The sequence below is a fragment of the Fringilla coelebs genome (genome assembly GCF_963513975.1).
Source record: "Fringilla coelebs genome assembly, chromosome: 2".
In the NCBI taxonomy this organism is placed as follows: Eukaryota; Metazoa; Chordata; class Aves; order Passeriformes; family Fringillidae; genus Fringilla; species Fringilla coelebs.
In genome coordinates this window covers 69,916,946-69,944,593 of record NC_140029.1, presented here as the reverse complement: position 1 = coordinate 69,944,593, position 27,648 = coordinate 69,916,946, and the positions used below count along the sequence as shown (strand labels likewise).

Below are 27,648 nucleotides of genomic sequence, written 5' to 3'. Positions count from 1 at the left end.
AGAGTTGCGTCTTTTCATCTTGTGGTCCCTTTCAACTGTGCTGCTAAACAAACTGCAAAGCTGCAGTAACCAAGTTGGGGAGGCCTGCGTTCTGCTTCCTTATTTCTGCATAACTGATTACAGGTGTAATCTGGTTCAGGATCCCCACCACAAAGGTCCTTTCACTGCAGCCATTCTTTCAGTCCCCCGTAAGCCAGAGTCATTTACAGCTGTCTGAGCCAGTGTCTGTGCTTCTCTCCGCTTCTGCTGAGGCCGCGTAGCTGGCTTCCACACTGTGCCATATTCCATAGGTAAAGTAGATGATAAAGCCTGTGGAAGCCAAGGGAGAGGGCACTGTTAGCTCTGGAAAGAAACAAACCTCTACTCACAGCCACTGACAGAAGTTACACCAGTCTAAGTCCAGCCATCCTCATGGTTAGCTTCTAGCAGACAGCCACTATCTTCTTTAGGGAAAAAAAGCCATTAAGACAGGCACCAGTCTTTTAAAAGTCAATCTATCCCAACCCCAAATGGGATCCTGATTTGAGCATTTCAGAAAATTCAGCCTTATATATATGGCTGCTGGAAGCATCTTGTGATGCAGCTCAGCTAGTTCAGCTTCAGAAGCACAAGCTCCACCACCTGGACAGCAGTGCAAGGCCAACAAGGAACAACAAGGAATGGTCTATGGTTTCTGTTGGCAACAAGACCCATAAGATGGTTCACGGGTTGTTGTTTTGTCCACACAAAGGCTTCAAGACCAGTGGAATTGAAACAAAGCTTGTTACACACTGACTAAAGGGCTTCAGTCAAGTCACCAGGTTTGTCAAAGGATGCCCAGAGTGTAGAATCCCTCCCTGGAATTCGATAATAAATTTATGGTGAACAGAATCTAATAACTTTGAACATAGCATTTTTCACTTAAACTCACCTAGGAGCATCCAGATTGCAAACCGAATCCACGTGCCTGCGTCTAGCTGCATCATGAGGTAAACATTCACAAAAATACTCCCAACAGGAAGAAAGGGCAAAAAAGGTACCTGAGAAAGAACAAGGGATATGTTACATCTACGAGCATGGTTAATGAGCAGGAAGGAACATCACATCCCTTGTAAATGGGAAGTGATGGCTGTTACCAGCTCTTCAGCTACCAGATGTGAGGAAAGGCAAGGTTAAACCCAAAAGGACATCAGTCCAACACAGGAGGGGCATGTGAACGATGCTGTTCACCTGTTTTAAAAGCTTGTTTTGTGGTCTAGAAGGAGGCAATTTTAGTGGCAATACTAAATATTTGTGGGGCAAAGGAGAGAATAGTAAAAACCAAGGACTGTATTATGACAAGCACCTATTGAAGACCAAGAGATGAAGGTAAGGGGAATGAAGGTAAGGGGAATGAATGTAAGGGACCTGAGGAACTTCATGCATCACATACCAAGGCAATGATGCAACCGAGAGAAAATTATCCCAAAGAAGGAAAACCAGCAAATACTGCAAGAGATGACTACAGTGGTACCAAGAATACCTTAGTGGTCTGAGAATCAAGGAAGAATGAGACAGCAAAGCCAAAATCAAAAAATAAGAATACAGAAAATAGCACAGCAAATATAAAATCAAACAAGGGAAATCATAATACTAGAAAAGTTTCTGAATATGGTGGAATTAAGTGGAAAGCGAACTTCACTCCTAAGGGAAAAAGGAGATCTACAAAAACAAACAGGCATAAATGTGGGCCTTTCTTAATTTAAGCTTTGCCAAAAAAAATGTATGTAAAGTAGCTGCTCACATCATTAGAGAGAGGGGATAGGCACACAAATTGGAAAAGAGAAGAATACTTTTCTAAAGTTGGCTTTGTAAGTCAGTAGAGACAAATAAAGACAAATAAAATTTTCCTAGGTGGGTGAGTTATGTACCCAGAGACTGCAGAAGTGATCTCTGAACTACTAAATCACCAACTCTTGGTAGACTGGTGGAGTCTCTGAAGATTTGGAGAAGGGAGAAAAATTACCTGTTAAAAAATACAATAAAACAACTGGGAAACAAGCAGGTCAGTCTTGGATTTCCAGTGATTTTGGAAAAAAAAAATCACCATCAGGTTGTAAATGCCCACAGAACAGCAAGCAGGTAAGAAACAAGATCGCCAAGCCTTGCAACAGCCTACCCAGGGAAGTGGTGCAATCATCATACCTGGAGGTGCTAAAAGACATGTAGATGTGGCACTGAGGGACATGGTTTAGAGGTGGATTTGGCAGTCCTGGGCTAATGGTTGGACTTGATGATCTTAAAGGTCTTTTCCAACCAAAATGATTTTATGATTACAGATTTAGCTGTGACAGGTATAATTTTCTTTTTTTCTTGGACAGGGTAGTGGCTGAGGGGAAAAAAATGAGGTGAAATATCCTGAGTGAAAGGTGAGCAGACCTCCTCAGAAGCATGTTCAGAAAATACGGTCTAGATGAGAGTTCATAACTTTTTTGCTCCTGGAATTTCTGTTTCCACCTTTGGGACCATTACCCTAAAATGAGCTGCAAACACAACCTTGGAAAGGTTGTATTAAGTTACTAAAATCTGTGAATTTACTGAAAAATTTTAAGATCAATCAAAATGAAAGCAGTTTAGAGGATGGAATTATGATTCAAAATTAATAAATTGCAGAGCTACCTGAAATCAGTATGATAAAGCATGACTTTGTGGGATTACACTGGGAGAAAAAAATCCATCCCACTGTTTGTTTAATATAGAAAGGATGGGGTGCTTGGAGAGGGCAGGAAAACAACAGAGTTCCTCATACTTAAGGCTGTTTAAGAGACAATGGTCATCTCTTAGCCTCCGTGAGGACTAAGGAGGACATGAAAGTGCACTTAGAGCCTTAGATCTTTACAAACAAGTTTACTTCTTGTGTTCTTTTTCTCCTTTTGTATCCATTATCTGATGTGGCCCTTCACAACCATCCCCTTTCCTCCAGTGACTGTCTGTTCCCTATGCTATAACCACCTGCTTTCAAAAGCAGGGTCCTGCCTTTCCCTTCCAGCCACACCTCTGCAGCAGCTTCTGCCTTTCCAGCTTCTCCTGGATAGCAAAGCTGACCTCATGCATATATTCTATGCACATCCATTTGGCCAGTGTCCCCCTTCTGATACAACACACACACTTCCTCCTCCAACCACCTCCCAGACAGCTCTTTTCTAGCTACATGTCCCAGGACATTCACCTTAAAGGAGAGTTTGGTTTTGCTTTCAGGCTGTTTCCGTATAATGAAGATGATAGTGACAACAAGGATGGCGGCAATAATCTGTATAGTGCTTATCAGAATGTTTGGCTCAAGGGAAGTCAGGATACAGATACCCACAATAAGGAAACCTGTGAACAGATACCAAAGGTTACTGGTTTTTTTTTTTTTAGATACAGGGAAAACCCAAGAACAAATCATAAGCAGGCAAAGCAGAATCTGAAAGCTCACAAACAAAACAGCAACTCACAAAAACCCTAACCATAACAGATATGCCTTTCCCACTATACACCCCCACACACTCCATCTGTGGATTTCTTTTTAAGTCAGAAATTTAATCTTCAGTTAATTCTGGCCATTACAAAAGCTCATCAAAATCACATCAAAGAGATGAGTTTTCCCACCATGGTGAGTACAAAGCCCTACCAACTGACTCAATGCCCCAGACACACTGCCCAGCACTCACCTAAGATGAAGGTTGAGATGTTCACCACCAACCCTGAGAATTTGGAAGGATCTGAGTCTGTGGAACACAGTACAGCTTTGAGGGAAAACTTCTCCTCTTCCTCTGGCAGAAACCCAGTCTGTGACTCACTGGTGCTCACAGACTCATTGTTATCTGTCTCCTCTGTCGACCTTGCCATCTGGTATGCCAAATTAGGCTGCTCTGGCTGGTACCTAGGAAAAGGAAATGACACAAAGAGCCTGTTAGTTTGGCTTTTAAATGAGTGACCACACAGATAGTCATGCCAGACCTTTACAGCACCAGAATAGGCCCACGTCACGTCTATACCCTTCTGCTTCAAGGGGAAATTTGAGGAATGATGTCATCTTGATGTAAGCAAGTACAGCCAGCTCTTATCCTCTACAGCGTGTCTGTAACGTAAGTGTTCTAAAGCAGACAATGCTCCCTTTCATGAGCCCTGTCATCCGTGTCACCAAGACATGACTGGGTGACAGGAGAAGGAAACAGCAGAGGGACAGACCAACGGTCATAACCAGAATTGTGTCATCTGTGGCAGTTCAGCTCTTGCATTCTGGCACAGAGGTGGCTGAGCTAACAGCTCTGCAGCTATCACACCCTGCTGCAGCATTCCTGGTGCCCCACACCCCTCCACCCCAGGCTCTCCTGCCAGCTCGTCTGCTGCCACATAAGGAAGGAAGAGCTGAAGCAAGAATGGCTGTTGCTGCGGACAGCACATTCAACAGGGCTGTGACACACAACCATGTGGAACCATAAATAAAAAAAACTCTTCCAGCCTCAGCTCTCCGTTACAGAAGATTTTTGTCAAGTTACTCAGCCACAAGTCTGACTAAAGGACTGGGCCACTTTGAAAGTCACCTTAAAACTGTTCCTGTGGGGATGTGTTCACAAAGAGGCCTTTGTTAAACACTGAGACTTGTGAAATGCAGTGAAATCCTTGGGTCCAGCCACAGCAAGCAACTAGTGGCAGGATCTTACAGCTTTGGAAACAATTCAGCTGCTACACCATTAAGCAGTCAAGAGGCAGACAAATCTGCTGCCAAAGTCACTACAAAACAGGCTGTCACCTCTGTCAACCCATGATGGGGGAATGTCATGCAATAGGTACAGCAGCTTGCAAAAACAAATTAAAAAGCCATTTCTAGCTCTGAGGAAAAGAGTAGGCTGGAAAATCAGGAAACTTAAGATGGATAAGGTAAATCAGCAAGAATTTTCAAGGGGCAGGGAGCAGAGCACAAACACAAAGCAATGGTACCACAGAACAGCACTGGCCCTTCACCAGCTGCAAGACTGTTCTTAGTTCAGTGCAATCGCTGTGAAAGCCTCCATCTGATTCTGAGTAATTCATTCAACACACAAAGGTATTTTTCAGTAACATGATCTTCAGACATTTTTTTCATTAATCGAGTGCTGTTGTCTGTAAGGTTCACATGCCTGTAGCTGGAGATGTGCCCACAGAAACTCTGAGGGCATCTGGCTGCTGTGTTGAATCCTCTCTATGTGCCAGAAGAGACAAAGCTTCAACATTCTTACCTCAGTACCAACACACAGGCTGCTACCAAGGAGTAAGCCAGGAGGGTCCCGATGGACATGAGGTCCACAAGATCTTTCAAATCAAAGAGAAAGGCCATAACAGCTGTAGGAGGAGAGGAAGGTAAGAGAGAATAAAAATCAGCAACATGGCAGAACATGCACATATCAGCAGTGTTAAAATGACGCAGCACACATGTGACTCTTGCTCAGGACTTGGTAGGGGAGCTGCTTAAGATGTCCCAAGAGAAGGAGAGGTAGGCCTTGGTGCATGAATACCTTAAGACTCCACAGGCTGTCCCAGCCTCAGTAGCTGAAACAATAGGAAATGCTTACTGCAGTAAATTCCAGCCTGTTTGTCTCACACAGCTATGTTCATCCAACTACCAACAAAAAGCAGCGGTTTAAACCACAACCTCATTGCTAGTCCCCCAGCTGCAGCTGCAGCACTCCTAAAGTCACAATTATCTCCTGGAAGTAGCTAGAGGAAACAGAGGATGGGCAGCACCATCTTGCCCTGGTGTCTCAGCTTAGCTGGGTTGCAATCAGGCTTGTGCATGCAGTGGGAGCAAGCATCAAAGAGGGCATCTTGAAGTGTCAAGCAGCAGGTGTCATCACGGGGATTTCCAGAAAAAGGCTGCCATTCCTTAGGGATTACCCTGCTTACACACCCTCACCAGGCAACCCTGGTTGTACAGGAATTTGTATAGGGCTTTCAGAAGGCAAATAAGTGGATAAAAGACACACAGTCAGACATCAGGGGGCACCAACAGCCATATGAGAGGGTAGGGACCTTAGAGCCAAGCCTTGCCTTGCTCAGCCTTAATGTACAACCTGGAGCTCAATAACCAGCCCAACCTTCAAACTCAGCTGGCAAATGCTTTGTGTGGGTTTTGGTCATAGGCACTATGGACCACCTGGATGAGACCACAAAGTTGTTTTTTTTTTTTTACTTGATATTGCTCTTATTCCTACACCACCATGGTCTGGACCCAGGAAGAAAGGGAAGGTGTGGGAGAAGGAGGCTGTGAGGAGGATCTGCAAGTCCCAGCAGCAGGAGCTGAGCTGTTTCACAGGAGCTCAGAGCCCAGGGCAGCAGTCTGGCACAACTCCCCACCAAAGGTGGCACATTCTTGTACCCACGGCTCATCCTACATTTGCAGCAGAAGGTAAAGAGGAAGCAGCAAGGCTGCTCTCCTCTTTGCCAGGCATCGTGAGGAAGGGGGTGGCTGCAAGAACAGGGTAAGCTGCTCTTCCATGCTCTCCAGGAGGTTTAATTCCCATATTTCTGGCAGGCCAGGAGAAGGAAGGGGAGAACAGGATGGCTGCCAGCTGTGACTAACTGATTAACAAATGCCAGTGCCACAGGGGCCATCTGCTTGTCTCCGGCTGCTCTGGCATCTTCTGCAGAGCTGCTACCCACAGGCAGTGCAGTGTCTTCAGCCAAGCCAGGCCAACAGCCACAAGGATGCTGGGGCACCACTGGCTGCTACCTTGCAGGACGTTAATTACTTTCAAGGTTGGCTGAGCAGATAAAGGTAGTTCCTGGCAGGAGACAGGATTGTGAGCAATGAGCTCTGAGAAAGGGGACAAGCACACAGCGAGCTACTCATGCTCACCCAGACTCTCCAGGGCATGCCCTGGAAATCCAGGACACCCTCTGGGATGCTGTATTCTGCAATATATCCAATTAGTAAGTGGGCTAGAGTCAGGCAGACTTATCTGCCCTGAAAATGAGCTTATGTCTCCTTTCCACACATTTGTGCAAGTCTTTGGATCCTACCTGCAGTAGCTCCTGAGGTCACTGTTGCAATTAAGGGAGTTTTTCTCTTCTCATTGACTTTAGCCAAAAATTTAAAGAGAAGTCCATCTTCTGCCATAGCATAAATTATTCGAGGCATCGGAAACATGGAGCCAAGGAGACTATGGACACAGGAAGGAGAAATAATCTACTTACATCACCTCCTGCTGAGCACAGGCACACAAGTGAAAGCAAGTTTATGGCAGTGTAACTATAGAACAGGTGGCTTTCATTCACTTCAGCTTCTCCTTCAAGAGCTCCCTCTGAATACCCATAGCTACAACTGAGGTGCAGCTCTATGATTTTGGATAGCTAAACTTAGCCATGGGGCATAAAGCCAGCCTGACTTTCAGGTAGTGAAAGAGCACTAACTTCTATGAGCCTCTGTGAGTTGCTCACCTAATTGAGTATGTCTAAGTTGACCTGAAATAGGTCTTCCAAGTTCAAGAGGTGACAAGTTCTGCCTCCAGCCTGCCCTGCCTCCCATCCAGATGGCTGTCCTGCAGGTAACCTGCAGACAGATGGCCCTGGATATGGTAAGCCCCACGTGCTCCTGAAGATGCACCCTGCACCACCTGACACAAGTCTGCTCTCCACCCAGTAGGCCAGGATGTCTTGCACCCAAACCGTGCTTGCATTGCATAGCTGCCTCCATGACTTAGTCACTCAATCCAGATTTATATTCCTGAGATGCACCTGCTGGGTCTTCTGCTAAGATGGAAGTTTCTGAAGTGATACTGGTCACCTGCTTCTCTGGTACCTACCACAGGGTCCTTTTGAGGTCAGTAGCCCTGAATTTCACCCCTGGTCTCTGCTCTATTTCTTAAAGGAGATGGAGGTACATGAGAGATGTACCTTGAGAGATGCAAAAATGAAAAGCAGCGTCTTACCTTGTAGAAAGTGCACACAAGGAACCGACAGCCACTGCATAATTGGCTCCATCCCAACCCACGTGTTTAAAGGCATTGGGTAAAGGGCTATTGGTATCCAGCTGGTAGTAAGGCATCATGAGCGTCAGGGCAGCCGACACACCAAAATAAGCCACAAAGCAGATGAGAAGAGATGCCACAATGCCAATAGGAATGGCCTTCTGAGGGTTTTTTACCTCCTCACCTGGAAGAAAGAAATTTACATACCAACTAAATGACAAGCAAGACCTTTATCCCAACCTAGGGCAAGTGTGCTGGCTGGGGCTTTCAAAGGTTTCATGGGTGCAGAGGTGCTCTTTGACCATAATGCTGTTGATGGCCTGCTCCATCCACTTGGGATATAACAGCCTGTTTGCTCCCATTTCTGCTGCTCCTGTCACTTCTTCTGACACACATTCATGGAAGCCTTAGAAACTCAGCCACAGAAACAATCGGGGTTAAAAATAGTCCTTTCTCCAAAACAGATCATGCTTCTATCCTACTGATGGTGCAGACCCAAGAAGCATTCAATGATCACAGATGACTGAACAAGAAATCATTGTGCAGTTGTAGGGAAAATCTGTGGATGTCCATTTTAGTAACATGTCCACCAGAACTAATACACCAGGATCATGGCACCATTTCTGGAGAAGACCAGAGTGCCTGAAAGTCATATGGCTCATTTCTGGAGAAGACCAGAGTGCCTGAAAGTCATATGGCTCTTTGAAAACACCTCGTAACAGAGGGACCTCCTCTAGTTTTATGGAAATTTTTCAACAACCAAGTAGGAAAAAATGTGTGTAAAAAACCAAAATTCCTCAAAATTGAGGCCCTGATCAATTACAGAACAGATTTGCGCTTTCCTAGTCCTACAAAACTGCTCTGAAAGCAAGAGCTCCTGAGGTACATCATTTCAGCAGGATGAACTGATAAACACAGATCCAAACACCTACAAATCAAAAGCAGATTAATGTTTCTCCCACAAGGAGAGGCTCCAGCGCTGGCTGGAGTAATGGAGCCAACAGTTCTCCAACTCCTTGCTTGGAAGAAGACACAGTAATGCTTTATCTGTCTGTGATGATTCCCTTCTCCCTCTGCTCCAACCGTTCTTGCCAAATGTGAAATTAAGGATAATCCTTTCTTCAGGGAATTAAGATTCATCTTAACCACAAAAAATATGACCATGATGATGGCTTCTCTCTCAAAATGAGACCTCTTAACCTTTACAGGTAAAATCTCCTGATTCTGAAGCACTGCTCTAGGGTGCAGTTTACTCCCCAGAGACTTCCTCTTTCTCTGGATCTTTAAAATACTCCAAGCCATCAGAGCTTCTTCAGCTGAAGGCACTGAAGAACACTGTTCCAGAATAACCTGTTGATTAAAGTATATCTAGAGCTAGAGGCTCAAACTCATACCAGACATGTGAACCTGGGCCTTCCCTGTTTGCCTAGCTGGTAAACCTGGACCTGTTTTCTGTGGAGTCTGACCTGGTTGTGTCATCACTGACCATCCACAAGCATAGGCCCGGCAGGCAAAGAAGGGAGGAAGCTCGTGGTTATACAGTCTATCCGTGTGCCACAGCAGCTAGAAGTCAGCACTAAGGCACTCAGGGACTTGAACAAATTTAGCACTTTCACTATTAGGAGCAGCTGAGCCAAAAGCCTATTTTGAGCCGAGGTTCAGAGGGATGACAAATGTGGTGTCCTGAATTCCCTATTATCTGTGCTCTGCAACATTACTGAAAGTCAATCTACCGGCAGCCAGGTTCATAACCAGAATGAAGACATGTTCCCTCTTACCTGTAGTAGCAATGCAGTCAAATCCCACAAAAGCATAAAAACACGTGGCTGCCCCTGAGAGGACTCCTTTCCATCCATAGGGCATAAACCCTCCAACACCGTAGAGCTTTTCTTCCTGTGTTTGACTGAAAGGCATGGCACTGGGTTAGAAGTGATCCTGCCTAGCTGGGAGTCACAAAGCTATTCACACAGCTCATAACAAAATCCAAAGCCAAAGTTTGAAGAAGCAGGCTCTCCCTTTCATATGCAAGCATACCAGGCAAAATGCTAAGCCCTACCCACTGCTGAGCTTTGGACTGGCCTGCAACAGCCTGGGGAAGGCATGGAATAAAAATGGTTTGCTCCCACCACCTGTTCTGTGGGGTGAATAAAAATGTCCTGGCTAAGACAAGGAGAAAATAGTATGACTATTAAAAATAATCTCCTAACATTACTGCATGTGTGTAGATACATATATTCATTTGAACAGAAGTTTTTGGAAAAGCTGAAGACTGAGAAACACGTGAACCATTCACTTTTTACTTTAGATGGACTCAGATAAAGGGTAGGTGAGTAAACATAAGAAAGGAATGCAGGGTGCCATGACTGTTTAAAATCCACCCCATCTTCAATTCTCATCTTTCAAATTCCATGTGCCCAGCTCATACCCAAACCATGCCTATAACCATGAGAGAGAAGTGGAGCCTGGATCCCTGATGGACCCCTGATGAGCCTTTACCAAAGTTCGTTTAAGTCAACAGACAAACACAGGCTGATCCCAGTGCACTCTGGATTGCAACCCCATATCCATGTGCCTTGTGCTGGGTGACATAACAAGCATACCCTTCAGTTCAAGTGACTTAGGTCACTTTTTCAGTGAAAAGTCTTTGTAAAGATGAATTAAGGTAGTTAAACTAAACTAAATCCCAAATCTGCAAGTCTTCTCAGTTATAAGTATCTGAACTCTCTCATAAAAGCTCTGCTGAGACTTAGATGAAATCTGGCCAACAGAAATAGCACAACCCAAATGTGGATCACTCTGGAAATAATGATAAAACAAACCCCAGACAGTTTTTACAAAAATAGTAAGTCATACAGGTCAAAGAGCTGCACTGATACTTTGAAACTCTTGCAGTAATTGCTCCTTGCATGGGAATAGCAGGAGGGAAGAAGAAGGGACCTGTCCTATAGAAGCACTTTGTTTGCAGCAGGTTGAATTTTGAAAAGAGGCTAAAGAAGCAGTTTTTACACAAGATAAATTTGACCCACACAACATTTATGAATCTCACCAGATTTTGCCCAACTGTGCTTCCTTGCAGGCCCTCATAAAGGGTTTAGGTAGCAAGCCAGGACTGAGCTGATATATGTGGAGATATTTAAAGGGCCTTCTGTGTGATACAGTCTCAAGCAAAAATTAATAGCTTTGTCTTACTGGTAAGCCTTGTAAGCTCCTTAATTTTGATCTTGTGTAGGATGACAGAATTTTGGTGAAGCAGCAAAATTCATTAAAAATGGATTTATGATATGCTTGCAGCAATGCATTGAAATAATCTGCAACTTGCCTTCATTTTATTGAGGCATTTGGGACAAGGTTTTTATAAGGTATAACAATGCCCCAAGAATACTGCCCAAGTATTCAAAGTACACAGCTATACTTGGACGTGGCTTCATACAGGTGTAGATGTGTGTAGAATGCTGTCTAAAGAGTTTTTTTCTCTCAACTTGGGGTACTGTATTGATTATAAGGCTAGAAATTGTCAGTCCTGCAGCAGGGCCCACGATGACAAAGCCTACTCCAAGCACTTTCAGCCCACCAGCACAGCTTGCTTTCAGCAAACACGCACCAAAGACAGCTTTGCCTCCAAGGTATGTGGCAAAGGAGGGAGCCATCCCATTCTCTGGTTTTCTAACTCAGTCCACAACCCCCCTTTTAAACTTGCTTTTGAAAATGCACCAGCTTCTGAGATGAAAAGAAAACATCCAACCTACTTGTCTTTGAAAATGCTATGGCTGGTGTTGTAAATGTCCTGCTCAGTCAGGTTCCAGTTTTTAACAGATCCTTTCACAAAGCCGGAGATCACGACAAATCCAAGGACAAGGACGTTGATGCAGGTGAACACTTTGTTCACCAGGGCAGATTCTTTCACACCAAAAGCTAAAAGCCCTGGGGAAAAAATGGCATAGGTCAGGGATTTCACCATCAGCAGCAGGTGCTGAGGACTCGCAGCCATAGCTCAACTGCGTTCATGCTGTGCTCTGCCCAAATTATCACACCTTGCTTCTTCACAAAGCCAAGCAGCTCAGGATTCACTCACCCAGAAGTAGGATGAGTACTTCAGCTCAGACATTATTTCTGCAGAATGTGACACACCTTCCCACCCAGCGTGCCCATGTGGACCCATGTTTCTCTAGTAAAGTGCTTTGCTAATACACTTAAACTACTCCCACATCTCAAACTCCACACAGAGACCCAGAGAAAGCACAACAGGTGGTTTTCAATGAAGGAATATTGTCTTAGAAGTCTTGGCCAAATGTAGAAGTTATGAACAACACTCAACTTTCCTTAGAAACTGAGGGAAATATGAGCAGGGATCAAATCCAGGAGGATTCTACTTCTAATAGCTACTTCTAGAGCTGAAGACAAAGAAGAAGGTGGCATCTTAGGAATCCTGCTCCTACTTAATCAGCAAGAGCTTTGCCAGCAAGTTCAGTGAGAGAAGGATTTCACCTTGGTCTTAAGATCATCTCTCTGAAGAAGAGCATGGCTACAGGCCTTGGGAAACAAAATCTCACTGAGGCATAGCTTGGCTTCTCAGGTTGACAAGCTCTTTTAACTTCCTCTTCAGGTGTCTGATTTTTAAAAACTGAAACTTTTGACTCAAATCTAAGGCTGAAGGAGAAGTAAAAAAACTTCCCAAGGGAGAAGCACAACACAGTGTTCTTTTACTGCTACTCCAAGGGACTTCAGTGAGAGAGGAGCATCTTGTGTACTCAGCTTTCCTTCTTTTAAAGGAGAAATAAGCTGAGACAGCCATTTCAGAAGAGTGTTTGATAGGACTGCATACCAGCCCTCAAAAACTTGTAAGGTACTTTTTAGAAATCTGAAGCTTAAGACAGGGCAAGGAGAAATAAACTTCTGGTGATGGTATTTGAGACTAAAGCTGCTCTTTCAGCAGCTTTTTTTTAGAAAAGAATGGTTTGCCTTTTTTATTAAAATCCATGGAATTTGCCTCATGCAGGAGCATAAAGCCACCTTATTATAAAGTAACCTTTGTAATTTTACACATCAGCAGCGCTAAAGTAAGGAGTTCTAAATTTTGTAAATTGTATTTGAAGTGAAAGATCAGATTCTGATTTGAAATGAGAGCAATTCATATTACATACAAATGAATAAAGGGGGAAAATCTCTCCCACTCAGATGTAATCCTGAAAACACAGGGCTGCTGTTGGCTTCAGCAGCCCCGATGCAGTCCTAGATCTGAATGCAAATCCAAATGCCAAAGCATCCCTTGCTTATGAGACCTGTCCCCATGAGCACAGCTCACACTGAGAAGGCCATTCCAATGAGAGTATGAAATGTCAGGGTAACCTTGCTAGTGGGACACGGCAGCTTCTGCCTGCTGGAAACCACAGAGAAGCACAGAAGAGTAATTTTCAAAATTTGCCTAAACTTGGTAATGCTTTGCAAGACCCAGTTGGAGTAGAGGTAAACATTGAGAAGAATTTTGACCTTGCAAGCTGCCAAAACTTTTCCAATTTATGAACAAAGGCTTGGCACAGTTTTAGAAAAAAAAAAAAGAGGTATGGACTGTCTGTGACACATTTATTTCTCTGGAGTCCTGTATTCACTTCTGCAAATTGAAGCCCCTACATATTTAAAAAAAAAACCAAAACTAAAACAGTAGTACATGAAACTGTAACCAAGTCCTCTTTCTTTTTTGCCCTCACTTTTCTGGCTCAAGGCATAAAAAATTGACAGATTATGAAAGGGGGAATAAGGCTGATAGACTAACTACATGAAATTCTTATGTAATAGGATTTGTGGAGGGAAGGATTAAACTCCTATACCTGACTGAGGATAACAAGTCATCTTTTCTTTTCCTCCTTATAAAAAATTTTGATTGAAAGCTTTAAAAGTGGCTCAAAAAATATCAAGAATGCTCCCCTCTAATTCAAAATCCTGTAAGCAGGCTACACCCTGAGCTAACTTCTCAGCAGCTATATAGGTCAATCCAACACTTGTAGCAAAGAAAGTCTTTAATATGTTGTTCAAAATAAATCAGGACTTCAATGCTCATTCCAAAAGCAAACAATGAGATTACAGAAGAAGGAGGTGCAAGACCCATGAACCCCTCCAGTGCCTCACCTGTTAGGATGATGATTATCACCACAGCAAAGATGTCTGGGTATTTTGCTAGCACTCCGGGAGCATCCATTGTCATGTATTTTTTACAAAATGTTTCAATGTGCTGCCCTATGATTTCATCAAACGTCGCGCTCCAGGCTCTGGCCACACTCGAGGTTCCTGCCAGAGAAAGGACAAAGATCACCCTTTGTGGCTGGCACACATTCCAAACCAGGGGGAGCCTTGTAAGGTTTTTCAGTACAGAGGGCCTCAAAGCAACCTTACACGCGCTCCCAGGTGCTGGGAGCGGCCTTTCATATCCATACCCAGCCCACAGCCTGTGTTCATGCTTGGCATCTGCTCTGATAGTAACACACACAGGTGGTGGGCCTCAGACTCATGCTGAGCTGAAAAGATGAGAAAAATCTTTTTAGTCTGGCTTCTTTGCAAACCTCAACTTTGCCTTAGATACTGCCCTGACTGACCTTTTCCTTACACCACCAAGGGCTTGTCCTTCCCCCAAACCTGGTCATTTGTGTTACCAGAGAGGTCCAAAGGTAATGCTGGCAGAAGTCCCTGGCAGCCCCGGTTAGGTGGCTGCAGCCCAGGCAGAGAGCCCTTACAGAATCCAGCTGCCCTCCAGCAGTGCAGTGCTGGAGCACCAGAGCCTGGACCACACCAGTGGCCAGCTCTGAGCTCTGGCAACACCCAGGTCTGCTCTGACCCCCAGTGCTAGAGCATCCAAGCAGGAAACAGACTCAGATACAAATTACATGTTATCTGAGCCTAAGTCAGCCTGTTGCAGAGTGCTGGGGATGACCACAGGAAGTGAAACAGCTCCTGCCTGCAGCAAGTGCTCAGGCTTTGCCCTCTGGGGCCGCTTTTTGTTTCTGTTTGAGTGCATCCAACTAAGTGCAGCTTGCTGCGGTGAGGACTGAACCTGGGGTCTCAGGATGAGCAAGCTGGGGACAGTGTCAGGACCATAAAAGTAATTTTAGAGAACTGAAATAGTAACAACAAAGAGCTACCACCAGACAGTGACAGCATCTTGTGAAATACGTTGGCTTGGGTAAAAGCCAACTTAGCCCTCTCCCGTGTTAATGTGGCTACTGTTACACTCCCAATGTCTCGTACAGTACATACACTGTATAAAACAGCACCTAATTGCATATTATAATTATTACTGTACATAATTACCTAGTTAAAAAAAGAGCTTGGCTTGGTTTTGGCTTGCGGAGCAGCTCCTCAGAGGATGCCATCAGGGGCCCCGTTCCACCCAGAACAGTCTGTCCTGCCACACTCACCTGTGAGTGGGTGTTCAGGTCCCAACTCCGGCACCTGCAATCCTGTCAAACAATGTCTGTGCTCACCCACAGCCAAATCCTCTGCAGCAGCGGTGGGCAGCACCTGCAGCACAGCTGGGAACACTCATCTGCCCAATCCAGCTTTGCAACTGCATAAAAATTAAGCTGCAGAACAGACCTGTTGGGAAACTCTTCTGTTCACCAAGACAGAAAAGTGCACAATGTGAACACCTTCTAAGAGTTTGGACATCGCTACCATCAATTTAATCTTGAGAAATTGCAAAAGTTATCATACACCACATTACAATTTTTCAGGTTAGCTTTGGCACAATTTGAGGAAAAAGACTATTTTAGTGCTATTTTTTGTCCTAGTTCTAATATTTTACGTTCTAGGACGGGAACACCCAGCTCCTGCATGTGTTATATTGGATGCCAGCTGCTTCGATGCCAGTTCCACATAACTATTCGATGCCAGTTCCACATAACTATCAGCCATTTGTCTGGAACTCTCTGTAACGAACAGGCTTGAGGGAGCAGGGGGAATCTTGACATTCTTTCAACAACACAGACACCTGGATAATACCTTGCTGTTATTAGAGAGCACAGTGCAAAGACATTCAGCTTGTACCCAGGAGGATTTAACCTATGGTGAGTAAAACTATGGTTACCCTAGTTCTGGGTCAGCATAGCCTCACCAGAGCAGATCTGGCTCCTGCCTACAGCACACAGCTCCCAGAAGAACTGCACAGCTCAGGTGCTGCGCTCGCTGCAGGAACAGGCATGGGCAAGGAGGTCACCAAGTGCCAGGAAACCCCAGCAGCATCTACTGAACAGAGATGCTGTTACCCATCATACTACCAGCTCCCACCAGTTTCTAGTTCCTGAAACCCATCCCACAATCTGGCACAGTTCCCCAAACCCACATCATCCCAGAAGAAAGTTCACATCAGATCCTGGTCCTGGACACCTTTCTCCTTCTCTCTAGACCATAACTGATAAGTTGCACGCCCATTTATTTCTCATCACCCACCTCCAAGACTCCACACAAGCCTTTCCCCAACTAAAATCACTTCAACTAATTAAAAATTACTGGCCACTCATTCTTGGGACTCCAGGATTTCTTTTACCACCCTCACAATACTTCCTGAGCCGATGTCTAAGAACCTCAGCATGAAAACAACAAGCTGGCCGAGCCTTTTAGAGATGCACATTTTTGATGCACTGCTTGGCATTTTCTCAGCAAGATTCAGAAAAAAAAAAAAAGCTTTCTGCCCCTCTCAGCATGTGCCTGTCAGAGACTGGAAGGACTGATGTCCTGAGACATTTAGGGATGCCTGTGTGTGTATGTGAGTGAGCAGGCAAAGCTTTGCCCTGGTGAGGCAGTGCTCTGTCCCCACACCCCCCAGCCTCTATTCCAGCACTGCATTGGCACACCAGGGGCAGGGCTCCACTCTGCCTAACCCAGCTCCTGAGTGGCCAAATCATCAGAAGTCCCACCTGGGGGGAGGGCCCACAAAAGCCCAGGGATTTTTATGGCTGAGCATGAGTGCAGCACATCTTGGAGCTTGTATCTGCCTCTTGGAGCTTGTATCTGAACACTGCTGGAACCCAGGCATTGGTAGCTATGTGTGCTTTTCTGTATCTTCCCTGTCTTTCACTCCTTCTAATTCCCTCTTCTTGGAAGATTTTGAGTAACTAACAGGTAAAATTTGCTAAGCTGGATGGACTAAATTAATGCTGTGAGAAGTGTTTTTATTTTGATCAGATGTTGTACAGAGTCTTTAGCCAAAGTCTCCTAATTTTTCAAAGTTTGCCAGTAAACTTTTGTGTTGTTTTGACCTCTTGAGACTATCTGGTTGGTATTTCTCCTGTGTGTCAGTCACAGGAACCATTATAAACACTTTCAAAAGTCTCATTGGGCGAGTTGATTGGGGCCTTACAGCGACAGCCAACATATCTTTCTCCTCCATGCCCCACAAGCTGCTGGGAGTTGTCCTTACTCTCAAGAGGGGCAATTAACTCTGAGAGAAAAGCTGGTTAAGATAAAGAGACCTCTTACATCTCATATCCTCCCCCAGTGTTTTTCCACCTTAGCCACCCTTTCTCACAAATTATGAGAAAGAGAGTTTGCAAATACACATTCTTGACACAGGACTGAAATAAAAGTAAGGAAGTTGTATTTGAACACATTCATGGATAGTATCTACTTATTTTTAACTGAATTTCCTGCCTTGTGACAATACACTGAGCAGTCAACTCTGAAATAAGAATTGAGACAGTTGTTCAAAATCCATTATGAGAGGAAAAAAAAAAAAAAATCTCGGAAATACCACTCTGAGCCCAGATCCTCGGAGTAGAACATTCAGTAGGCAAAACTTTTCATTGTGCATTTGCAGAATCAGGTTTTGGGACAGCAACCACGGCTATGTCACTCATTTTGGTCATTTTGGTCGTCCAGTATCATGGTAGGAATGGCCCCAAAACCAACTAGATGAAAGGCATGAAGGAGACGATTTATCATTACCTTTCTGGAACAGAAGAAAAATTACCAAAAAGTCTGTTCAATTTTTCTACGTGTAGCCTAAGCAGAGTCCATCATAGAAGTGTGGAAGAAATTAAACACTTACTTTTTTAAAAATTATTTTTATCTACTCCTTGCAGTGAATGTAATTCACAAAATAGCTACAGGACTCAGATTTCTTAAGGAGAGGAGTTTAATTGACTCTGGCTTTTCATCTTCTCTTTTTTTTTTTTTTTTTTTTTTTAAGAAGGAGGGGAAGAGGAGAAAAATATTTCAGGTAACACAGAGGAAAGCCAGCATGATCTCAGACAGGCAGCTGCTACGCCACTATGTTGTTCTTGATATGATCTTACCCTCCAAGCACCATGGAAACTAAATTCCGAGGTAATGCTTACAAATCCCATAAAATGCATTTAAAAAAAAAACAACTCCCTTCAGTAATTTAGCGAACAGTTGGTTTTCAGTTTTACTAGCAAGCTTTCAGTCTCAACTGGCAAGTCTGCTGCAGCCTTAGAGGAGTGATAATAAGCAGCCTGCCCAGAATGTGCTTGAAGAGACACAAATCCTTAATTAGCAAAGTGTGGCTTAGTTTTAATGTGTCAGCTCAGTTGCACAGCGCATGCTCTGAGCTTGAGCCAGGGCCTCTCCTAGTGGGAGTCAAGGGCTTAGGAGGGATTTGGTTTGTATTTTCCAGAGACTCTGAACCTGCAGATCATCTCAAGATTAATTCTGCAGCAATTCACAAGACAAAACTCTTATCTCCAGATACTTTAAATAGATCCCAAAGGGACCAGAATTAATCCTTGATCAACTGTGAGTACAGACACTCTGTATAAAAGCATCTTTCTGGGAGCAGCTCCTTTCTCAGCAGAGAGGACACCCTTTAGCACCCCAGCAAGTGTGCAGAAGCCAGGGGATGCCAGAGGGATGAGGTGAAGATTCAGAGGAATTCCCAGCAGCAATAAGCCCTCAGCCAGCAGCACAGGAGCCATCAAATACACATCCCACTGATAAGTCCTGAAATCCTGGGTAAGCATAAGAGTGAAGCATCTATTTTGTAACAGTAACATAGGCGTGACCAGAAACAAGGGTGACTCTACAGACCAGGCTGCCACCTAAAGCTAGGCTCTTGCAGCACGCCCACCACACTTACCAATAACATAGGAGAGGATTAGATTCCAGCCTGTGATGAAGGCCCACAGCTCACCCACAGTCACGTAGCTGTAGAGATAAGCTGATCCCGTCTTAGGAACTCGAGCACCGAATTCTCCGTAGCAGAGTCCGGCCAGCACGGAAGCCAAGGCGGCAATCAAGAAGGAGATAACGATGGCAGGTCCTGCGTTTTCCCGTGCCACAGCTCCAGCCAGTACATAGACACCCGCCCCCAAAGTGCTGCCTACACCCAGAGCCACCAAGTCAAACGTGTTAAGGCATCGCGAGAGGCGACTGTCTTCTCGAGAGCAGTCCACATTTTTCCGACGAAGAAGCTGGTTTCCAAAATTGGTGATTTTTTGACACTCCATCTTCCTGTCTGGGCCTGCAAGAAAGATGCTGCCATCATTATCCAGACCAGAATACCCTCCTACATCAGCATCACTACACAGGTACAGTGCTACAGCCCTGTTACATTTCAGCAAATGAAACTTCCCATTTTCCACCTTTTTACAGGGTGAAATGTCTCCTTTGGCATTTTATCTAGACCTACCATGGGGAATTAAATAAACAACACCAAAGTTCTGCTTCCAACTCTCAGCCATGCTGCAAACCTTGTGCAATCCCAGGAGAGAGGCAATACTCCACTCCAGCTCCCACCCTGCTCCACAGTCACTCAGTTCACACACAAGCAGGCAAACTAAAAATGCAAATTTTGTCTTTCAGACAGGTTTTCCTGTTCTGGGCAAGACAGTACTTTAAAAATTAATGTCCCAGTTTCCCCATCTACCACACTCTGGTTCACATTGCAGAGAGCTTGTGGAGTGCACAAACCCTGTACTACTAGGATGAATTTAAACCTGAGGACATTGCAGGGATGTACATAACACCTCTCAACCTGATAGCCTGAGGGAACAGCTACTCCAGGACAACCTCATCTGTAAGATGTGCTGAGCAGACATCAGATTTTCTCTGCTTTGCTGTACAAATCTTCAGGCTGTGTGCTCACAGCCTACAAGGATGAACCTCATCTTCCATCTCAGACTGCATCCTCTAGCCCCAACAGCCCCACCCTGATACCCACACTGCACCATTTAGCTGGCTTCAACAACAGGGCTTTAAAAATGTTTTTTCATTAATTATGGAAAAGGAAAAAGGTTCTTTTATTGCAATGCAATGCTGGATTGAGACATACATTTTCCAGCAGTACACACTGCACACAGACAATACTGTGCTGAGAATAACGTGCAGGCAAAATACTCCTAAATGCAATTTACAGTACAGTTCAGTGAGATTGGTACTTCATCAGCTCCAGCTAAAACCTAGTGTAAAAGGTGGGAAAATACATGCTAAGAAACTTAATTAACTGCTTCAATTTTGTTACCACAGCATCAACTACAAAACCAAAAATCCTCTTCATTTTTCCAAGACACCCGTCATAAGTCCTGGCTTAAATCCCTTTCTCTTGGCTTTACACTAACTCCCCTACTATGAGAAAGTAATTACAACTGCAGGAACAGGGCTGAGGATTTACAAGGCCCACTGTGTCAGGAATTGTACCCTACCAACAGCTCCCAAACATGCTCCCAACAGACATGGATTTAGAAAAATAAAGAAAGGCAGGTTTTAGGCCAATCTCACAAAAATCTTGTTTCATTAACCATGGGAGTTCCCAACACATACAGAGAGGGAAAACTATCTTCTCCCTTCAGCAGGAAGACAGACCTAAGTCTTTATGTAAATGCATTCATGTCAGATTGTTCCCTCAATCTCCTTTTCACCTGAACATTGCCCAAATCCATGTCAGCCAGGATTGCTTTTGGCCAGACAACTGCCCAGCTCCCTAAAGCTGGGACAGGGCAGTCACAAACTTTGAACTGGGTTAAACGGACAAGAAGATTGTGGTAGTGCAGTGTCTCCTATGAATTCTGCTGCTTTCTAGGATGCTACCTAACAACGATGGTAGACCTTTTACTTCTTACACAGCCATCTGCCTTAACAAAATCTGGTATCCTGCAAAACAAACATAATTTAGTGGTTTTAATTCTGCACTGAATATGAAGGGGGTAACTGGTCCCCAGTTCCCTGCCTTGTCACAGACACACACATCATGAGAAATCACTTCCTTGGAAAAAACAGGGCTGAGGAGGGGCAATGTCACCAGGAGAGGAACAGACCCCTGGTGCAGAGATGGAGGATCAGGGTGAGAACTTGGCAAGGTCCTAGGGGGCAGGGGGACAATTTATTCACTTAAAAAAATAACCTAGTGAATTATTTCAAGTTTATATATCATTTGAGAATGTCCCAGAAGAAACATATTTCAAAGCAATTTCATCTGGAAGCTCCCTTGGGCCTATCTACAGGTGTGCACAGCTGTACTATGGCATCAAGAATAAAGCAGAACTGCTTTTTATGAAAAATTTGCTTAGAAGAGGGCCTATTTAATTATGACAGACCTGGAAATTAAGACCAACATCCTGCAATTGGCTTAATGCCAGCAGACAGTGCTCTTCCAGGTGAACTCTAGATTAAGATATCAACTGCCTCTTTCACAAAAAACATGTCAAAGTCTGAGCATCTCTCTTGTGAACAGAATACTTCCTATAGCCTGCAGGTAACAAACAGGGAGCCTGCAATGCAGCCATGTTCTGTGGCACTCGCACACAGCACTGTCATTCATCTCACACACCACTGATCACCACCCAAGCATCTCTTACATGTTTTCTTTGCTTTTGAAACAGCAGGTACCAAATCAACCTTTTACTTTCAATTATATTCACTGTCACTTAACAAAGAGACCTTCAGTGAAGACAAGTGGGATTTTTTTCAGGAGAAGGATCTTTTGGTTTAGCAGGATACAGTACAGAGTCATTACACCTCTGCCCAAAACCTTCTGTGCATCATTTGTTATCTTTGCAAGTGTATCAAAGGGTGATTTTGGCAGAGATTATGATTTTTCCCTTCCTTAGAAGTTGGATCCAGCTGTGATTTCGCGTTCTGAAACAGTCATCCTTGACTTTGAAGTGACCCTTTGTTCTGGGCCAGTTCCACTCCCAGCCTCACTTGAAAAGATGAGCCTTTTTTTTTGAATGCAAAGTCAGTATTCCTGTGGCATAATGCAGTCCTAATAACATAAAACAATATAAATTATTCCAGAAATTTTTCCAGATGTTACCTAGCCACCTTCAAGCTGAGGAAACTGGAATCTGAATGAATATAGATGAGTTTTGTTCTTTACATGCCTAGCTCTCACCCCTGCCTTAGCTCTGGTTTCTCTGATGAGAAACACTGAGCTGCAAGTCCCAGCCACTCAGACCCTGGGTAGGAAATGATTTCACCCCAAGACTTTGGGTATCTCCATGTTCTGGCGGGAGCCAAAATCTTTGGGAGTAGTGGGAAGCAAGGACACACCCAGGTAGCCTAGCAGGGTGGATCCCGGGCCAGGGGCCACATCCTTGGGTGAATCCTGTCCCGCCAAAGTCAACGGCAAGGCTCCCACCAACTTCAATAGTCCAACTGCTACTGGTGTTTTATTTACAGTGCATTTTATGTTTATTACTTTTGTTCCCTGTCCAACTTTTTGTGTCTTGACTCCATTGTATTTTCAAATAAAATAAGATATTCTTCCTCCTTTTATCTAATAGTTAACATACCTATTATATCAGGTTGATAGATTTCCTTCCCCATTCCTCAAACCCATAAGAAAATAAGCAATCTGCCATGTGGTTGACAGCAAAAAGTAAACCATAATAAACATCTGTCCAGCTAAACATAAAACACCATGTGTAAAAATAAGCTGACAGGGCACCATTTTACATAAGCAATACTATCACTTCCTCAACAATTACGAGTTGTTTCAACTTCTAAAACACTACCCCCTTACCTACTTCAAGGCACTGCTGCTCCTGAGAATTTTCTTTCTCCAAATTGCAGACGAGCATAAAATCTAAAGCTGATTAAACGGAACAAGGAGTTTTCTACTAAGGAAAGAAGAAAACCTAAGCCTAACCTTGCTGCATGTCCAACAAAGTCCCTAGACATCTCCTTGGAGGACTACTGAGCTGAAATCCTCATTCAACATTGTCCCACATATGCTTATATCCATTTTCAAACACATGAAAATGTCTACTGCCATCATTACCCTTCTCTCACAGCAAAGTCACATCCTGTGGACAATGTGACATTTGTTGAAGACCAAAAGAATGCTGAGGAGAAATATCCCTCATTCAGCTGTATAATCACTGCTACAAGTCTGCAGAACAAAGAGCCTGCGCTGGTGCTGGTATATTTGACCATGTAGCATGGTTTTCACCCTGTATTTTTAGCGCAAACGTGGTCTCCAAACAAGCATGCAGTGATGATGCCAACCAGTTGATCAACACATAGGCAACAAACCCCTTCAGGAGCCCTTTCCAAAAGGCTAGTTTTGCTGCTTCCATTCCCAAGGCAGCATCATTCACACAGAAGTCCTACAGAGGAAGAGGTGGAAAACCTCAATTCCTACTACTGCTGTTAGCATTACAAGTATTTTTGGGGTGACAGATTTGACTGCAGACTCCTAAAAGCAAAAGATCATAAAGTAAGGGACCAAACTAGATCTTCTGAATGTTTTCTGAAGCCTCATTCAGAAAACCAAATCACCAAGGCACATCAGTCCTGGGTGTGATCCATTCCAGTTCAAAGCGAGAATTGTATCAGATACATCCTTCCAAAATGTCTTGCCTTGGAAAACTCCAATGTTTTATGTTACTTTGCAACAAGCAACAGAGCAGTGTCAAGATGACTACAAAAGATGCTGAGCCTTCCCCACAAGTATTTGAGCACCTATCTCTGGACTTTTAGAAACTAAAGCAAAGGATGTGGCATCAGGCTGTGTCCCTGAAGCGGCTGCAAGTGTCCCCATCAGCTGTGCTGGAGAGGGCAGGAAGTTTAGGGAAGACACACTTGGGACAAATGCTGAGGACTGACTCAGAGACTTCAACTGTAGCCATTTGCAGATGCAGCCACCAGCAAAAAGGCCAGTGAAAGCAAAGGCATGACCAAGCATTATGCAAAGCTGCAAGTTATCTCACTATAGCAGCAGCAATGGCCGGGAGTCCAAGCCAAAAGCCACCAAAGTAGCTGCAATTCTTTGCATTTGTTTCATTGCGTGTGAAGAGATGTTGTCTTGCTGAAGTATTTTAACTAGAAAAGGAAGGTATTGTCTGTGAGCTGTTAAATTGTTCCCTTACTGTTTATCATTATTTTTTTAATACGTGTGCAAATGTATGCATATATCTCAATACACATTAATCTAGGTTACATTTGAGTGCTTATACTTATATACATATATGGACATTAATGTTAAATTCTTTGCCAATTTTGTCATTAAAAATCAAGATCAGCCACTAGTAAGGCATTTGCTACTCAGAGGAAGGGAGCCAGGCAGTTAAATACAAACAACACATTAAACAGAGAGAGGCATGCACAGGCGTGGGTGTGCAGTGTACACAAAACCCAATCCTTTTCACCTGCTTAAAGGCACACTGCCTGTCTGAAGGGTATCATATTACCCTCCTGTGCTGAGCAGATCCTTTAACACCACCAGGGAAGTGGTAGTGGAGGACCAGCCCATTGTCATAGTCAGCTGGGCATGCTGCAGGTTTCTGTTCCTCAGTCTCCTGAGTATTAGGAACATTTTCAAAGCAGCATCACCCACTCCTCTCCAGGTGTCTCATAGACCTGGAGGTTTTCTTCCACTGGAAAAGGTGCAGTGAGGTGCTCTTTATAATCCCTATACCACCCACTGACCAAAAATCTGAAAGGTTTACTGAAAGGTGACCACCAAGTCCCACTGGACATGAGGACAGTGCTCAATTACCACCATGGGCAAACACCAGGGTGCTGCAGCTCACCCAGTTGCTTTCCAAACTGTCATGGCTACTGGCTGTACCAAAGTCAGAAAATCCTTTCATCCCAGGACAACTTCCAGGATGGCAAAGACCATCCTTTTGCAAAAGTTCAGATAGGAACTCTCAACTTCCCCAAAATTTCAAAGCAGGCGAACTTCAGTGTTTTGTCTCAATACCTGCAGAAAAGTCAATCTGGGTTATTTGTGATGATACACAAAATCAATTTTGAAATGAGCAGTTATTTTTGACAAAAGGAGGGAGGTTTCTGCTGTGGAAGTCATGAGAAGAGCACTTCAAACACTCAGAATTCAAGCTTCAAAATCTCCAAAATAGAACTTGTGATGCCCTTTCTTCTGCGCAAAGCTCCAGCTGTGATTATCAAACGTGGCACACAGTAAGCCATTCAACAGGGAAAAGGTTGGATGAGCACTAATTCCCCTACTGCAGAAACACACACCATATCATGCTTAATTTGCAGTGGGGAATTTGATGTTCCAATCACTTTCCAACTGCGGGCACAATGGAAGGCTGGGACAGGGTACGATATCAGATCTCCACCACCCAAGGTTAGAGAAATACCTTTTAGACTAACTGGGTATAGTGCACCCTGCCTCAAAACAGGGAAAACAGGAGCGGCCAGACAACATGTTTGTTTTGGCAGGGTTAAATCATGAAACCAGATCTTCCTCTCCCCAGCCTGCTGCCTATCATCCATAGCTATACCAGAATAACCACCTGGGGAATCATGCTGAAAACCACCACCACTGCAACAAACTCAACACTGTGACTACAGCTGACCGAATGGCAGGCCACCACAAACAGCACCCAGGGCAGAAGAGAGGGAGGTGACGCTTCCCAGGATAGATGCCCATCTGAGAAGCACCATCCAGTGAAAGGTGCCAGCAGTGCCCTCAGCCCTTTTAGCCCTCACCTCAAATTTCAGCTGGTAATGATCCTGTCAGCTCAAAACAGCACCCAGATGTTTTGAGGACAGCAGCACATTTGCCATCCACAGCTCCTCAGAGATAAAAAAGTTAAGGAAATGTCTTCCTGCCTAGCCATTAAAGGGCATCACACCTCTCTAATTACACGAATCACTATTTTCTGAAGAAAAAGCATCTAATGGAAAAGTCTCCCACCAGCTCTAGTACAGTCTCCTCAAACAGTTCCTCAGCATGACTTCAAATTACACCTTGCGAGAAAATTGCTTGATTTAACTCCCTCAATTTGTCATAACACCAAAGGGGATCTCCACTGATAATTAAACTTCCTAAATGAAAGCCTGAGACAGACTGGCAGTGATTCACTTGAAACAACCCATCGTCCATAATCTGCCAGGGACTTAGCCTTGGTATTGAACAGAAAAAAAATAATGCTCTGGGAAACAATATTAAATAAGTGAGCTTCTGTCACCTTAAACCCAGATAAAAGGAAGACAGAACTTTGCTTAGCCAAAAGCCCTGGCCATGTCATTCAGTATAAACCAGTTGGGGCCCTTGGAGCACAGTGCTTGGAAGAAGGTGGGAAATGTCCCTTAGGGGATAAGGAAGTAAGTTAGACAGCAACAGAAGTTGGTTTGTTATTAAAACAATAGTGGGGAAACAAACAAAACATTAAGAGCCCCAACCTTCATGCAGAACAAAAAGCATCCTGTACAGACATGGGACACATCCAATCAGACTGATAGAAGAAAGGAAGGAGAAGACTTTCCCAAACACCATTATTTCTACCAGGATGCAGGGCACAGCCAAGTTGGGACTTTCAGGGGCAGACAAGGGGCAGATCAAAGTGGGTATAAACAACTGGACTTAGCCACGTCCCTGAGCAGCAGGGAACAGGCAGAAGCCAGCAGGTAGGTCAAGGAGAGCAGTGGCAGCTCCAGCTGGAGGCAGGACCATGAGGCAGTTGCAGACCCTGGTCACCCTTGCCAAGCGACCCATGAGCATCCTGCCTGAGTGACACACTGGACCATGGACCTGTGGCCACCCCTGGGGATCAGCATGTCTGCAGAACAGATGCTTCTCAAACAGGCATGCTCAGACACTGCTGAACCAATTAAAAAACTGTCCCAATTTAAAATATGCTGTCCCAATTAAAAACTTCCATTACCATAAAGGGCACGGATTTGAAGCAAAAGATCCCTTTCCCTTGCTGGGAAAGCAGGAGTACTGTTTCTGTGAATGAGATAGAAGAGTTTGAATAGCTTTTTCAGAGAAAACACACTGTAACAAACTTCAGAGGACTGGCTCACACAAGGGAGTACTCAGCCTGTGCTGGACACACTCATTCAGGGAGGAAGGGGAACCGAAATTATATGTGGTCAAGTCATGGGGCTCCTTGCCTTATGCCAAGGTTATTGCAGGCTTCTGCGAAAGGTTTTGCTATCCCTGGGTAACTGTGTATGCAAATCAAGCATTTAGAGTCAGGATGGATGAGGCATTGAATAACCCCATGGCAGGGGTATTGTACTGCATGGAACTTCAAAGGTTCCTTAAATCCAAACCATTCTAGGATTCTATGAAAACTCAAAATATGCTACACCACTCCTTTAGGCTTCTGCAACCAAAACTAAGTCATTAGCAAAGTAATTAGAATACATTTTTGTTAATTTAGGAGTTTTTCCACTGATTTGCAGGCATTCAAGGGCTTGCCCCATGCAGAATTCCAAGTGAGACCTGCCAACTCTGCACCCTGGTGTGGCTGTTGGAGGGTGACTCAACACAATGGAA

At 44.3% G+C, this 27,648-nt stretch overlaps 1 protein-coding gene across 1 annotated transcript; it reads right to left on the bottom strand.

Moving 5' to 3' along the window:
- Positions 1–9: 9 nt before the first annotated feature.
- On the bottom strand, positions 10–19,399 carry SLC7A1 (solute carrier family 7 member 1; the record flags this gene model as incomplete). Its single annotated transcript, XM_084226885.1, has 11 exons — positions 10–309; positions 911–1,019; positions 3,188–3,336; positions 3,672–3,883; positions 5,223–5,325; positions 7,003–7,142; positions 7,911–8,133; positions 9,728–9,852; positions 11,696–11,870; positions 14,073–14,231; positions 19,030–19,399. The coding sequence occupies 11 exons, from the start codon at positions 19,397–19,399 to the stop codon at positions 200–202; spliced, it is 1,875 nt and encodes a 624-aa protein (XP_084083011.1). The 3' UTR covers positions 10–199.
- Between the last annotated feature and the right edge of the window lie 8,249 nt (positions 19,400–27,648).